At 39.8% G+C, this 15,239-nt stretch overlaps 1 protein-coding gene across 9 annotated transcripts in view; it reads left to right on the plus strand.

The window, feature by feature from the left end:
- ankrd26 (ankyrin repeat domain containing 26) overlaps positions 1-14,204 on the plus strand; it is a 31,114-nt gene extending 16,910 nt beyond the window's left edge. For 7 of the 9 annotated variants that reach the window (XM_017305297.1, XM_017305289.1, XM_017305293.1 and 4 more), the window contains 19 exons: positions 559-589; positions 677-818; positions 1,308-1,521; positions 1,660-1,843; positions 2,371-2,517; positions 2,653-3,115; positions 3,712-4,217; positions 4,322-4,474; positions 5,289-5,464; positions 6,143-6,236; positions 6,825-6,902; positions 7,631-7,765; positions 7,862-7,974; positions 8,194-8,320; positions 9,065-9,355; positions 9,453-9,688; positions 9,831-10,074; positions 13,495-13,540; positions 13,621-14,204. In XM_017305297.1, coding sequence (XP_017160786.1) covers positions 559-589; positions 677-818; positions 1,308-1,521; positions 1,660-1,843; positions 2,371-2,517; positions 2,653-3,115; positions 3,712-4,217; positions 4,322-4,474; positions 5,289-5,464; positions 6,143-6,236; positions 6,825-6,902; positions 7,631-7,765; positions 7,862-7,974; positions 8,194-8,320; positions 9,065-9,355; positions 9,453-9,688; positions 9,831-10,074; positions 13,495-13,540; positions 13,621-13,751 — 3,511 coding nt within the window. In that variant the 3' untranslated portion in view covers positions 13,752-14,204. Of the gene's footprint in view, positions 1-558; positions 590-676; positions 819-1,307; positions 1,522-1,659; positions 1,844-2,370; positions 2,518-2,652; positions 3,116-3,711; positions 4,218-4,321; positions 4,475-5,288; positions 5,465-6,142; positions 6,237-6,824; positions 6,903-7,630; positions 7,766-7,861; positions 7,975-8,193; positions 8,321-9,064; positions 9,356-9,452; positions 9,689-9,830; positions 10,075-10,372; positions 12,944-13,494; positions 13,541-13,620 lie in introns of those variants that run through there. The other 2 variants (XM_017305296.1, XM_017305295.1) reach the window with 2 other exon arrangements.
- Positions 14,205-15,239: the final 1,035 nt, after the last annotated feature.

The raw sequence follows: 15,239 nt of genomic DNA on the forward strand, positions 1-15,239 counted from the left end.
CGTTGATTTAAAGTGTACCTAAAGTTCTCTGAATAGCTAAGAAAAACAAAGCTTCAGAATGCTTTTAGAAGTTGTTGCTACTAAGGATGACACAATCAGTGTCAGAGGCAATCGTCACCATAGGAACCAGGAGGGTTCAGATAGCGTTTTTCCCTGAAAGTGATGATTCGAAAAATGCATTTTGCATTTACTCAGGTTATCTTTTTTAAGTTGTGAGGGTCTCAAACATTTACTTGGGATAAAAACATACAGGAGGCTTCTTTCAACATCGCACCTCTTTAATTACAGTGCAGAAAATACAAATATTCACAACATACAACAAAAATGCCTCCAAAACATATCTAAATCTGTGTTTTTATTGCTTTTATAAGAGATTAAAATGTCAAATTTGCTTTTGTCAACCAAGTCAGAAATGCCTTGCGTTACAGCAAAAGCTTGCAATTGCTTTCTCAACAATATACTACATTATACCATTACACGTTCAGTATTTTCACTATGTTCGTGCAAATCTTTAGAATGACTTTTTTTTCTCCTTGTTTTTGTGTTTGTGCGGCTCAGGTCTGTGACTACAGATCGACAGAAAAGCAAGGTACAAACAACCGGATCGACTACACAAACGAGTGTTGGATTTGAAACAGATACGGGAATAATTGTATCGTCATTTTTTTCTTTCCAGGTCCAGAGTCTTGAAGACTTAAGCGTGCCTGACGATCTGGAAGAACTCACCCAGTCGTCCGACACAGACGACCCGGACTCACAGACTTCAGGCTACCGTAATGCAGCCTCCTTCAAGCAGAAGCTGGAGTCATTCGCTTTGGGTAATAAGCTTGCGCAATACACAAGGAGTTATTTACTTTTTTGTTCCAAAATTAAATTAGATAATCTAGTTATACAGACACAGACAGATTGATTTGTTGGCAGCTGTGGTGAAGCTGTGTCTAAAAATAAGTGCCTTCTTTTATCGGAGTAGAATTGAACTGAACAGTGTAGATCTTAAATTTGAACACTTTTAATATCTGTTAATGACATACTGTTTTTAACCATTTTACAGGTGGCACTAATTCTAATGGATGTATCTGAAGCCTTTTTAATTATATTTGAGCTTTTTAAAATAAACTCTTTTAGCTATTCACTGTGGGCGGTGGTGACTAAACTGGGTCATTTGGATCAGTTTGGTGGCCTGCATCATAAAATGGAAACAGTTCATCTCTTGGTCCAAAACACACGGCCAAATCAACGAACAACGGGTTCACCAGACGCTGAGTTGACCTTCTTTCATGACCATCTCACTGTATTTCATCCTCCAGATCCCACGACTACGGCAAAGATACAGAACATTTTCCACGAGTACGAGCGCTCCATTCAAAAACTGCGAAGTCGCCATGGGCATCTGTCAGACAGGGTGAACCAGCTGGAAGCGGAAAGAACGTCGCTGAAGGGCTTACTGGAGGAAGTCAGAGACGCTCGGTCTCTTCTGGAGCGCAACCAGCTGGAAATACAGACTGAACTCACAAACATCAAGTGAGAATTTTTTTGTTGTTGATTTTTGGGCTAACTGAAATTGTTTCCTCTGGACTTTTTATTTATTTATTTATATATATTTTTTAAATATATATATATTTATTTACTTGCTCTCTTTGTGTTGCACTTGGTGTGAAGATTCCAACTGAAACAAGAGCAGGAGAATCGCCAGAATGCCTCCATGATGTACGACACCACGAAAGACAAGCTGAAGCGGGTGGAGGAGCAGCATCAGTTTGAGGTCCAGGACAAGCTGAAGGTGGAGCTGTCACTGAGGAACATGGAGCTGGAGATGAGAACGCTCGCCAGCAACATGAAACAGGCACTTTGTTTTTATCTGCCTAACTGTTTATTAAGTTTTTTATTTTCTGCTAGAAATGGAGATGTGTGTTATCGATTAATAAGTTAATCTAAAGTTGATCGATCCACTGTCGATTAATTGGTAAGCAGCCATTTTCTTTTTTCTTGTATCAAAAGAGATGACCATGTCTTTTGATATGTTCATGCCGAATATAAAAAAGTACATCTTTATATTTTTATAACTTTTTGTGTCAGATGTGTTAAATACTGACTGAAAAATCTGTGGAAATTGAAGATTTTTTTATCTGATTAATTGTCAGCATAATCAATACAATAACTGATGACTAAAATAATTGTTAGTTGCAGCGCTGTTGTATCCCTTGTTAAAAACCTGTTGTTAATTATTAACTGAAAAATCTGCAGAAATTGGCACGTTTTTTTACTCGATTAATCTATTAATCATCACCATATCCACTTACTAAAATAATCGCTTTGCTTGCATGTGTGTGTGTGATTCTAACGCCTGTGTGTGATATGTTTAACGCTCAGCTTGAAGAAGAACAACATGAGACTCAGAAGTTGTTGGCTCAGGAACGCACCTCCCGGGCCCTGCAGGAAAATCTGCTCAACAATCACCTCCGAAAGCAGAAGGAGATGGAGGCAGAGCACAGGAAAAACATGAGCAGAAGCAACGAGGTGATCCTCTAACTTTCAATCCGATCATCTCAGGATTGTGTTGTTTTTTTTCCCCATTACTGTTATTTGTTGCGCTTTTTTTAAACACAAATCCAGACGGACTTACGGTGATGTTTTTGTTGTGATGCGTGGTAGGCTCTGTCCCAGCTCACTGAGGCCGGCGACAGGGAAAGAGAGCTCCTTCGTCAGATCAGTTCGCTGCAGGAGCAGCTGACCACAATAAAGTCAGACTTCGAACATTCCCAGGCAGACAGCAGTCTGAAAGAGAGCACCCTCGTGGAGGAGAACGAGGCCCTCAAGGAACAGCTCGAGGACATTCGTCAAGACCTCAAGCACAGCAATGAAACCGTGACCCAGACCGTGTTCGCTTGCAACAACCAGATGTCGGCACTGAAGACCGAGTTGGTGAAAACGACGAGCCACCTGGAACAAGAACGACAGACTCGCGAGACGCTGGAGACTGAGGCCGAGGCGACTCGGTCTCGCTTGGCCGCGGCTGTGAAGGAGATCGAACTTCGCCTGGCGTCTCACGCAGAGACAGAGAAAGCTCTGCTGAGAGAGAAGGAAGAACACCAGAGAGAGAAAGACCGACTCACAAGTGAGTAGAGAAGTCCTCCGGTCTGCACATATAATTTTGCAGAGCTGCAGCTAAGTTATTTTAGTCATCCATTACTCTGACGATTAATCGATTAATTGGATAAAATGGAATTGATACTTTCTGGGAACAACATATTTACAGCCAAAGAAGGACCTTTTTTATCTTAAATACAAATGGTATCCATTTTTGTACCGTTTTGGCTTAATTACTGCTGTGAATATGGTGTTCTTTCAGCAAATAACCTTTTTGAGTCTGTAACACCAGTGACTTTTTTTCTGGAGGAAAAATTAATGGACATATTTTTCACTTAATTGATTAATCACAATTATTAAATAGCTAAATTAGTTTATCGTTTTATTATTAATCGAATAATTGACTCCTAAACTAAGATTTTTTTTCAATTAATCAATTAATCACAACTAATCGTTTGTTTCAGCCCTACAATTTGTACTCTAAGCATGTAATATTGCTTTTTGTTTACTTGCCTGCAGTGTGCATTTTACAATTATTGTTTAACCCGTTTCTCCTCCTAATGCAAACCACGTCTCTTCTCTCTGTTTGTAAACATTGATGCATTTTATCGCTTTTTTTTTCAGACGAAATAACCGCTCAGCGCGAGGCAGTCAGCAACCTGAAACAGAAGCTGACCAAGGCCGATGCCAACACAAACAGCATGGAGAACGAGGTCCATCGGGTCACTGCGCAGCTGGCGGAGAAGAATCTGCTGCTGGACGCCCTGCTGAAAGAGAAGGACTTTGGGATGGCGCGTGCCAAGGAGCTCGAAACCGCCCTGCAAGCAGAGAAGGAGCTGTCCAGTCGCAGCGTAGCGCGCCAAGAAGCAGCGGAAGAACGCCTCGCCCACGCCCAAAGCGAGACCATGTTGCTTCGGCAGCATCTGGAAGAGGCCCAGAACCAAGCCGCCGCGAAGGAGCGTGCCATAACCGAAGCCCAGCAGCGCTTCAGCGACATGCTGACCAACCTGCGCGCCGACTGTGAAGAACGAGTTCATCTGGTTGAGGAGAGAAACAAGGAGCTCGCCAGCAAGGCTGCTGAACTTCGTGATCTGAACCTCAAGTTAGAGGATGAGAAGAATCAACGAGAGGTGAGACTGAGGCTGCGTAGCCTGACTAAAAGTTCTTCAGAACATCTTATATTCCCCCCTGCTAAGATGCTTCTTTATATCTGACCTTGTTTCTTTCTGCACAGAACACCGTGAGGGAGCTGCAGCAGGAGCTGGCCGACTCTCTCAAGAAGTTATCGATGTGTGAAGCTTCCCTGGAGGTCCTCACACGCTATCGCGACAACCTGGAGCAAGAGAAAGTTCGGCTTCTCAAAGACATCGAGAGACTCAGAGAAAAGGTGACTGCAGGACGCAGCTCTCTTCTCTGAAACGTGATTTATTACGAGACAATCGGTCAATAAATTTTCTGCTGGAATATGAGAAATTGTAATCACTAAGTTGAAGTTTATTATGTGATCAGGGCCTTTCAAACGTTAAAGCTGGTTGAATCTTTTTTTTAACATATATATACATCTTATGGCAGTGCCATTAAAACACGGTTTTAAAATTTTGTTTTAAAAAAAACACACATTTAAGAGTAACATACATTTCTATTCAGTTCACCTGAGTCAAGAGATCAGAGAAAAACCTTTTACTGAACCTTTAGTCAATTACAGTAAAATTGAAATTATAGTCAGTTTCTGGCCTGTCCTGCTACCTAGTGTGAAGTGAACCTCCAAGCTGCTAGTTTTAGGACTTTTTTATCCCGTAGCTGGTGTTTTTTTTCCAGTTTTGCCCTGTGTTTATCTCCAGACAAAATTTCCCTCAGCATGATACCACCATCACCATGCTTCACCATAGGAATGGTGTATTTCATGGGGCCGTTTTGGGTTTTTGAAAGCACATTTCAACTTTGCTCTTTATTTCCTCCCACCCAACATATTTGTAAAATATTTTGGAAACCAAATCCAATTTTTTTTTTCTACTGAAGAATTAATTACTTCCATTTGGTGAGTTGTCACAACAATAATAATTTTATATTAGGATGTGACAAAAAACTTCAAGACTAATCCAGAGGATTAATAGCTGCTTTTTCTATATATATATAAATGAACCATGAAGTACACTTTTTATCTTTGCTCTTGAGTGTTTTGTTTTGTCTGTATTACTTAGCTTGAGGAAACAGAAGAGAAGTATTTCGAGGCAGAGCGACATATGACCAGTATGAAAGTCAAATTGGGCGAAACGGAAAAGGAACTTAAAACTACCACTTATAAACTCCAGGAGGCAGTGGCGACCATCGTGGCCACTGAAATCACCACCAAACAGCTGGAGGAAGCGATGCAAAAGTAAGGGCAAACACACGGTTTCGACACACGCGCTGATTCATAGCGATCCTTTGTATTTATTCTTAGAGAACTGCGTATTTGAAGTTTTGAAGTAAAGCCTACAAACCATGTGATTAGATACTATGTGCAGATTTTTTCCTGTAATGTTAAGGCTGCAACTAACGCCTATTTTAGCAATCGATTAATCTATTGATTATTCTGATGATTAAACGATTAATCTGTTTTTTTTGTTGTTGTTTTTTAAAGCACATTCTACAGGTTTTTTATTTAACCACTTAAGCCTTTTTTATACATTAAAATAATTAATTTCCTTTTTAAAATAAAAAAATAAATGTTTTACTGCCTAAAATGCAGTAACAGCATTCCTGCTGTAAATCTGAAGCCGTTGAAGCTAAAATTAAGCTGCTTTAAGAGTTTCAGCTAAAACAAATTTAAAAAGAAGGCAATTTTTATCTGAAATGGAAACCGCATATATTTTTTGTAGTTTTGGCTTTGTTACTGCTGAATATGTTGGTTTTTCACCAAATGGCTGTTTATTTTGAGGCAGCGATTAATCAATTGCTAAATTAGTTGACGATTATTTTAGTAATCAATTAATCACGATTAATCCGATTAACATATATCCATACAGTCGCAGGTATTTGGACCTGATTAATAGAGAATGTTAATGTCGCCCAGGATGGAGATCAAGAACGCCAAACTGGAAGGTACTACGAAGCAACAGGCCGATAAAATTGAGGCTCTTCAGAAAAGCGCTCAGGAAGCTGTCGTGGTGAGTAACCCGTTCACCTGCTCACTCATGGTCTCAATGCTCCACGTCTCTTTGGAGCTAAAAGGTGTCATGCAATTCTGTTAAATCAACTATCTGAGTTTATGTATTTAAGTCTGTTTTAAACTTAAAGGGCATACAATCTTTTTTCAGCGAGCTGACTGCTCACCTGGAGGAGGGGTCAGTATTGTGACTGTAGGCATAGTTTCTCTGTGTGAGGTTCTTCCTCTTTGTACGCTGATTCATTTAATTTTTTTTTTTTTTTAACTAGAGATAAAATAATCCTCTTAATGAAGTGAAATAAAACATGTTTTTAGTGTCAGAACTCCAAGCTTATGTGGGAATAAGTATCCTGGTGATGGAAAAATGTCTTTCCTCTCCCTGTCTTTTTTTTTTTTTTAATCTTTTTCTGTGGTGTCTTTCTTTCAGTTGTGAATGTATTCCTGATTAATGCATGTCACTTCCTTTAGTTTGCTTTCATCTTTCTAAAATCCTAACTTGATTTTTTTTCAGCAGTAGCAGAAACACAAAGACTATTTCATTTTTGGTTTTATTTTGTTTTGCTTTTAAATCATGTTTTTTTCTTTTTAGGTTCGTGCACATTTGGAGGAGCTGGTATCGAACCTGCAAGGCAACAAGATTTCTTTGGAAGAGCAGCTGAATAAAGAGGTGGGTGATTTCTGTTGTTAGTTCGTCATAATTTTCATCAGTTTATTTGTTTTTATATACGATGAAAACGAAAACGCAAGTTTAGGACCGATAAAATGCCTAAAAATACATTCTCATTCTAATTCCTTAGTTGAAGTCATAGGTTTACATACACTCAATTATAGGGATTGACTTTATTCTTTTGACTTTTAATGGATTATCTGAACAACCTACTATAAAGCAATAACCTTTAATTGATTTTATTAACAGGAAGTGAGTGCTCAGATTTGAGTTTGTGGTGTATTTTCTCAAAGGTTTTAATAGGATTTGGGTCAATGCCATTCCAAAGCCTTAAAGCTGCAGTAAACGCAATCGTTAAAATCGTCACCACATCCTGAAAGTATGAGACAGATAACAGATAATGTATGAAAAATTTGAGCACCTCTGACTTCTCCATCTGCAGAAATGCGCTGCTTCCAGTCAGAAACAACCAATCAGAGGCAGGTGGAGTTTCTTAGTGCTGTCAACCATGCTCATGCATGTACAATTCAATGTGGCCACTCTAAGCATTCACAGCAGACTCCAATGTAGGGAACTAGCTCTAGCGTAGCAGGGAGCGATTGCGGGGGTGTGAGCAAGCGCATGCACGAGGTTTAAGGTTTATTTTCAAAATGATTTAAAATGAGCAACATCCATGCCTAAAGTATAAACAGAACCGTACTTTGAGCTTGTATGTTTTTCTTCTACAGTTGCACAAACAGAGCATGCTGTCTAACACCATGCAGGACTCTCAGGTCCTGTGGGAGGAAGAGACGAAGAGCCGCTCAAAGTTAGGACTGCGCCTGACAGAACTTGAAAGAGAAAAAGGAGAGCTCACAAACCAGGTGTTCACACTGTGATAGTAATCTATGAGAGATATGATGGTTAAGCGTCACTCAGTTGAGGTATGAAGAGTCACTGAGTTGTTCGTTCTGGTCTAGATGGAGCTTGAAAAGAAGAAAGTCAAGAAAATTGCAGAGCAAAAGAAAGCGGTTGACACTCGCCTCGATCAAGAGATGAAGAGAAACATGGAGCTTCAAAAAGAAATGCACAGGTGACTTTTGGACTCTGTCACTGGGCGGTGGGTGATCCTGCTGTTTAGAGCCAGCTAGGATCCTCTAGAACCAACTACTTGGCTTTGTGGTCCACCAGTGTCTGTATCCTTTTTAAGTCCCCACTCAATTATTTTGTACATTCAATCAGCCTAATGTTAACAAGTTTAGGATATTTTACTTGATGCTTTAGATATTCACTCTGTGCGTTTATATTTAAGGCAACGAACTTTATTAAAAAGTGCAAAGAAGAAGCTGCAGGGTCCAGAGTCTGGAGGAGCGAAATACTCCTCTATGAAGAGCCCTCACCGGAGACAGAGTCAGGCTGACACCTGGATGGACGACAAGGTCTGTGGTGCTGATGCTGGCTTCAACGCGACCTAATGTGCTACTTATATATTATATTTTGGTTTTTGGATTCAAAATATCAAACAAGACCATTTCACAGTTTTTGTTGTTCTGAACCTGGGTTCTAAGGTAGTTAACAAATTAGCAGAAACTAATGGTAAACTGCTAAGCACAAAAATATTAGCTCTGCTTTCCTAAACCGCTAAACATAAAGGATTAGTGGAAGCTAACACTGAACTTCTTAGCACGAAAAATAGTGGAAGCTAACGCTAGACTGCTAAATACAAAAAAAAAATTTGACTGCTAAATACAAAAAAAAAATTTGCAGAAACTAACGGTAAACTGCTAAGCACAAAAAAAAATTGTGGGAGCCATTTTCCACACAAGACTCGCAAACAGCCACGTCCTTGTTCTTATTTTACTACATATCATTACTTCAAAGTTGCAAAAACAGGATGACCAAAATCAAAAATGTACGTGTGTAACATTTTATGGCAATAATTGCCTGAAAGGCTCAAAAACAGCCGTCATCCTAAAGTGTCTAATGGGATATCGGGCAAACGTACGACCTGAGGGTCTGAGCGTCTTAATTATTATGCTTGTATCCACAGTCGAAAGATTTTACAGCAACATGCTGCCCCAAAGGCAAGTTGTTTGTACCGAACTTTAAATGAACACCTGTGCAGTGCATCGCCTACTATCTCCCCTTGCTTCTTGGCCTTCAAATGTCTCTTCTGTCTTCAGGTGGAGGATCTGCAGGCAGAGTTGGAGAAGGAAACATCTCGTCGCTGCCAGCTGGAGCAGATCAACGGGGAGCTCCAGGACCAGTTGGCCTCCATGAAAGGAGCGGGCCGTAACCACGGCGAGCTGGAGAGAAGCAAGAGGCACTTGGAGAGCGAGGTGGTGGAGCTGAGACGCCAGTTGGAGAACAACAAGCCCGACCAGGGCGTGCTGGATCAGTACCGACGTGAAGCGGAGGAAAAAGCCCACCAGGAGGTGCAGCAGAAACTAGAGCAGGTCAACCTCTTCCTACAGGTAAAAAGCTGAGAAAAACCCCAACAGAGAGGAAATTAATTCACAATAGCAGAAGAATCCCGCCAGTGGGATTAACAACAATTTATGCGTCTCTCAGTCCCAGGCGGCATCTCAGGAAGCACTAGATGAGATCAAAGCCGCCAACGAGGAAAACCTGCGCTCCCAGCTGGAAAAGAAGATCCGCGAGCTGGAAGGGGAGCTGAACCGAGCCCGCACCATCCAGCAGGAGATGCTCAGCCAAAAAGAGTCCACGCGCTCCGAGCTGGAGCGCTATCGACACCTCTACAACGAAGAGATGCGCCTGCGGATGTCCCTAACTGCCAAACTGGAGAGGTTAAAATGTTTATTGAAGAAGTCTATTTCGCTTTGTAAAAAAATATATATATATATAATAGGTTTGGTAAATGCTTGTTAACAAATCCTGAGCTGCTAAAAAGATGGCGGTGATTAGCGTTTTCTTGTTTCCCATGAACAGGGCCAACTGCCGCCTCTCCGAAGCCAACTCCAAGTTGCTGACCGAGCGCAGCAGGAGTCTTATGATGGGAAACGTCACAAGCGGGAGCCTGATGGGGCCTTCTCTGGACATGAGCGCCTTGGCTACGCCAGCGAACCCCGGGACCTCAGTGGGGGCCCTCAACAGGAACATGAGCGTGGGATATTCCCTGCCCAGTACTGAGTCAGACGGACAGAACCAAAGGGTGGAGGACTACCTGGCTAAGGTCTGCCCAGTCCTTCATCTCTCACTCACTTATAGAGATTAAAGAGGAAATCTGTGTTCTGGTATATTCCTGATTTCATTTTTTTAAGAATAAGTTCATGTAACTGCAGAGATGTTACTTATAAACTGTGACATCTCTGTAGTTTCACCTCATAGTCAGAGACGTGTGTTTGACGAGTTACATCAGGTCACCCAACTTTAGGCTTTGCAGACTTTTTTTGTTTGCTTCTTCCTCCTGTTTATTATTTCTGTCTTTTCACTATTACCTCTAACTTGTCTTGTATTTCTCACTCTTTTAGCTTCTAGCTCAAAAGTCTTTTTCTCACTTCTCCTCTCTTCAGCCAGACTCATAACCAGGTGTGTTGCTGTTTTTAGCTGAGTGTGTGACTGGTTGCTGTTTCATTGCGTTGCTCGTGGCTTCAGTGGAGAAAAAACTGCCAGACAAAGCAACAAAAAATTTACATATTTTGCGCTTCTTTTTTTTTAAATATAGCATAAACAGCTTGAATTTTCTTACATTTTGCAATGTTGCAGCCTCAAACTTGAGTGTTTTTTTGTGATTACAGTTTATTTTATAGACAAAGTTGCACATTATAGTGAAGTGGAAAAAACCTCTGCTGTGCCTGCACAGCTAAAACAACACTAGGTGGCGCTCCTTTGTTGGCTTTGAAAGGCAGCTGGAGGCCACTGTTTCTGTTTTTCTCTCTTCTTTTACTTTCTGCCGGTTTTTATCAGCAACTTTAGCGTTAAAACTTTTTCACTGAAGAATCAGTTTAGTTTGGTTCTATCTCAGGTCTGAACAGTTTGTCATTCAGTATAAAGTTAATCTGAGCCAAAGCTCTGCAGCTTTTCTTTTATCTGCAATGAATTCCCCTTGAATATTGAGATTGTAACTGGTGCAGGCGTTGGTCACAGAATCGGGTACAGAACAGTTTTTATCTTGTTTTGCTTTCAAACGTTTGCTGGATCCTCTGTGAACGAACGCTGAAGTTTTCAAGTGTCAGTGCATCTTCAAGAGAGAAGTTATAATTAAGCAACTTAATTCAAAAAAATTTATAAAATATACTCAGAATTATCCTAAGCACACAAATTTTGTTAAAGGAAACAAAATAAATTAGGCCTGGATTAAGCTAAATCGATGCCAAAAAAGAAAAAAAATTATACATTTACCAAACACAAAATGCTTGTATACTCATGCCCGGCCAGTAGGTGATGATAATGTTCATATTGTCACATTGTAAACTTTAAGGGAATACAAAGAGATTCATCTGAGCCTAGATGATAGATCCTCTTAAAAAGTTATTTTGATCATTTCCTCTCAATAACAAACTCTTTGAGCAACTTTAAAAAGACGTATGTTTATTTAAAAGATAAAATCTGTCAAAACCATATAGTGACAGGTATTTATAAAGTAGGTTGTGGTGTCATATATTAACCACAATCTCTGTTTGTGTGTATTAATTTAATGACTATAGAATAAAACTATTAATTAATTTGCTAGGGATACGACAGCTTTACATAACACTTTTACTGTTACATTGTCACTGTTACATTTATATTTTAGTTATTTATTTTAATGAAAGTGTATACAGTAAACCAGCAATACGGCAATTGGGTTTCCAGTTGGTTTATTTTGGTTATTTCTAGTGTGTGTGTGTTTAGGTGCGTCTTCATTCATCTTGGTATTCTTGCTGCGAAAAGGTAAATACATAATAATAATGTCTTTCAATGGATGGCAGTTAGTACACAGTTTTAAGGAACTAAAATATGACGGGTCGTAGTGGGGTATTATTTTGTAAATACTCACCTCTGCCATTTTCCATCCTGACAGCAGGTGTGCGCAGACAAAACATTCCCCCAGAAGGTTTGTTCACGACTCATTAGCTCTGAGACTGCACCATAAAAAAAAGGAAGTGTATCTAAATGCAGTGTTCGTCCATTGTTCATGTTGTTGGTTTGTGGTTCGGTAACAGCGTAGGTCTACAGTCTTCCACCGACAGCATTCTGAAGCTTGTTTAATGCTACCGTTTGGCCAAGCAGCAGTCCAGCTCTTTTTCTCCTTAGTTCAGGTAAGACGTTTCTAAAGTTGTCATTGGTCCCGCAGCTGCACAATAACAGGAACTCGCACTTGAAGCTATGTAATAGATACGACTGGCTCGTGAGTATATATTCACGCTGACATTTCGGAAATAAATTAGCATAATAAAACGTCATTTTCGGGGGGGGGGGGGGCAGAGATTGTCAATTTCCTTTCTTTTAAGTTTTTTTGCGCTATGATGAGGTGGGTCCTTTTATGAGCAGCATCGAAATTAGTGTATTCGGAGAAAATGCAGTAAAAACACTTTTTCCGCGTTACATGATCAACAACCGGATGTCTCCATTGGCGCAAACCACGAAGAAGAATTCAACAGGAAGTAGTTGGAGGATCGTGGCGCTGCATGTTTTTTAACGACTCATGGCGCGAGCAAACTTATTTAGGTGGGATTTTAATTGCGTTTCTTATTTAACGGAGACGCCGCAATTTCCGTAATTGTGTTTTTCCGACATTAATGGAATATTAAGTTTTGTGTACATTTGCGATGAAAACGCAGCTGTTTCGACAAGTCGCTCCTTTTAAAGTAACATTTTTATACACTCGGGGATTGTTTTGCTGGAGAACCATACAGTAGGCAGCCGTCCAAATGGACACAGATTATCAATACGGCATTAAAACTGTACATGCATTTTAAATTGTTACGCAATGTTTTAGTGTCTGGAAGGAAGGAATTGTGAGTTTTTGTTAGCTGCAAGCCATTAAAATAAATAAAAGTAAATGATTGAATTCTATCAGTCAGTTCAATAAATCTACTAACATGTATCAAGTTTCACTTTTTGAACTGAAACACTGAAATAAATGAGCGTTTTGATTTTAGTGTTACCTTAGCAAACATAAACGGCACAAACATGAAAGCCCTGTTTTATAAGTTTGAATAAAGCAGTGGTAAAGTGGGACTGATGTAAATTAAATCCTTATCTAGATGTCTTTTATAATAAAAACATATCAATCTGGACAAGCCAGAAATTGAATTTATGCACTTCACTTCTATCCCCACACAGAGCAAGGCGTATTGGTTTGTACTGGTCGCCATCTGAGGAAGGGAGGTTAATTTATTCAGATTTTACTTAAAAATTATTTCTGCAAATTTGTTTTTCAACCATTGAGGAGCTCTTTGTATACCACAGCTTTCAGATCTGTGAAGAGCTTGAAAATTTTGCATGACCTTATGTGTTTCACGTCAAAAAAAACACAGATTTTCTCCAGCTTTTTCCCCCCTCTGGTGTGTTTTCTACAGTGGTGTTTCTCAGTGGCTCTTCTCCTCACCCACATTTCACACCCGCGTTTTGTTTTTGTTCACCTGAGACGCTGCTGTGTTTTCCCCAGATGCAGAGAGAACTGGACAAAAACATATCGAAAGAACTGAGACACGGTAAGCGCAGCTCCTCCTCCTCCTCCTTCACCATCTTTGGGAAGGAGCCTCGGCAGGCKTTAACCTTGGCCCTCTCTCAGCCACAGCGGAGCTGGACGCCGCCTCGGCCCGCCTGTCCCCGGTGGGCTCCGCCTCCAGAGTGGAGCTGGACCCCCTCAGCTGGGCCACGCAGCAGTATTTGGAGGTGCTGAAGAAGAACCGTAGGATCTGATCACACGTTTCCGCTCGTCACCGGAAAACTCTAAAGCCAAGACCAAGAAGCTAACGCTATTTTTTTTTTTTTTTATCCCGTTGTCATGAAAGAAATAAACTTGACTGCACGTTGCACTTACCCCCTCATAGAGTGAGGGACGGACGAGACTCTGAACTAAAGACGACCTCAGAAGTATTTGTTTTGCCGGCTGAAACTCTAGTTTTGATTTGTGAATTTTGGTGTTTCAGAATTGCCGCTTTTAAGTATTTGTATTTATAATCATTTTTGCCAATTTAGGACATTTGGTACATGCCATCCAATGGTGCAATATCTGTGTTAGTACTAATATAGAGTTGTGTCGTTCTGGGTTTATTTTTTCTTTTATGTAATGAACTCTATATACTTGAACATGACGAGCTGGAATGCTCTCCAGCTATAAAAACAGGGTGACCACGGTTTTACATTTCAGCTCGTTGTTGGTTTGATGAAAGGGACAGCCGCTTTTATGTTCCGTTATTTTTTGTTGTTTTTTTATTATCATAAAATACTGTAAAATATACATATATGTATAAATACACAGAAAGATTTTTAATGTAACGTTTCATTCGCTGCAACAGTGGAATCAAAAGTTTGTATTCTGAATATATTCAGTATGTAAAATTGAATAAATGAAAAGCTATATGGAGCACACATGAAGGATTTGTTTTCAGCATTTTTTACCTAAATACAAAGTTTGTTTCAATGTAATCTATTGCAATATAGATTTCACTGGGTTTATGTTTACAGTGAAGGAGAAGATATAGAATGATGGACAGCAAATCCATCTGAAAAATGATCCAAGCTGCTCAGATCTTACAGCAAAGCATTCCCAAACCATGACACAGAGTGTCTGTGCATCTTTAAAACATCTTAAATTCATTATTGTTTAGAAAGAAAGAAAAATTAAGGCCTTAAAATGTCTTAAATTCATTGAAAAATGTGTATGGTGGCCTTAAATTTATTTATTATTATTTATTTAGACTTTTCTGTCAAGTAAAAGTTTCTTCATTACGTTCCTTGGTAGCTAGCTGCTCATATACTCTTGCTAGTTAGCGGTTTTTTCCCCCTGTGTGTAGTTTTGTCTTGAATTTCATTAAACTAGCATTAAAAAGTCTTAAATTTCCCTTGCTAAAACTTGCACCTATATATCTTATCTTTTCTTTTTAAATGAATCCAGACTTTTTAGACAACATAAAAGCACACAAGGCATCGTAATATTAGATTTATTTAAAATTATTATTATTATGTATAAGGTACATGTAATTCTGTACTAATTTCGGTGTGGATTCTTATGACATATTCAATGAAAATACAAGTTCAAATAATCAACAAGCAAGAACAAATCCTCGGCTTTTAGTTTGTTTTCTTACTTTCTGAGAACTCGCCCTGATCCTGCGGCGGCTGTGTGCAAAACCCGCTGAAAAGTCCCAAGTTGGTGTCGTTGAAATGAAAGACGCTGCTCGCCAT

This window comes from Poecilia reticulata, linkage group LG6, assembly GCF_000633615.1.
Source record: "Poecilia reticulata strain Guanapo linkage group LG6, Guppy_female_1.0+MT, whole genome shotgun sequence".
Classification (NCBI taxonomy): domain Eukaryota; kingdom Metazoa; phylum Chordata; class Actinopteri; order Cyprinodontiformes; family Poeciliidae; genus Poecilia; species Poecilia reticulata.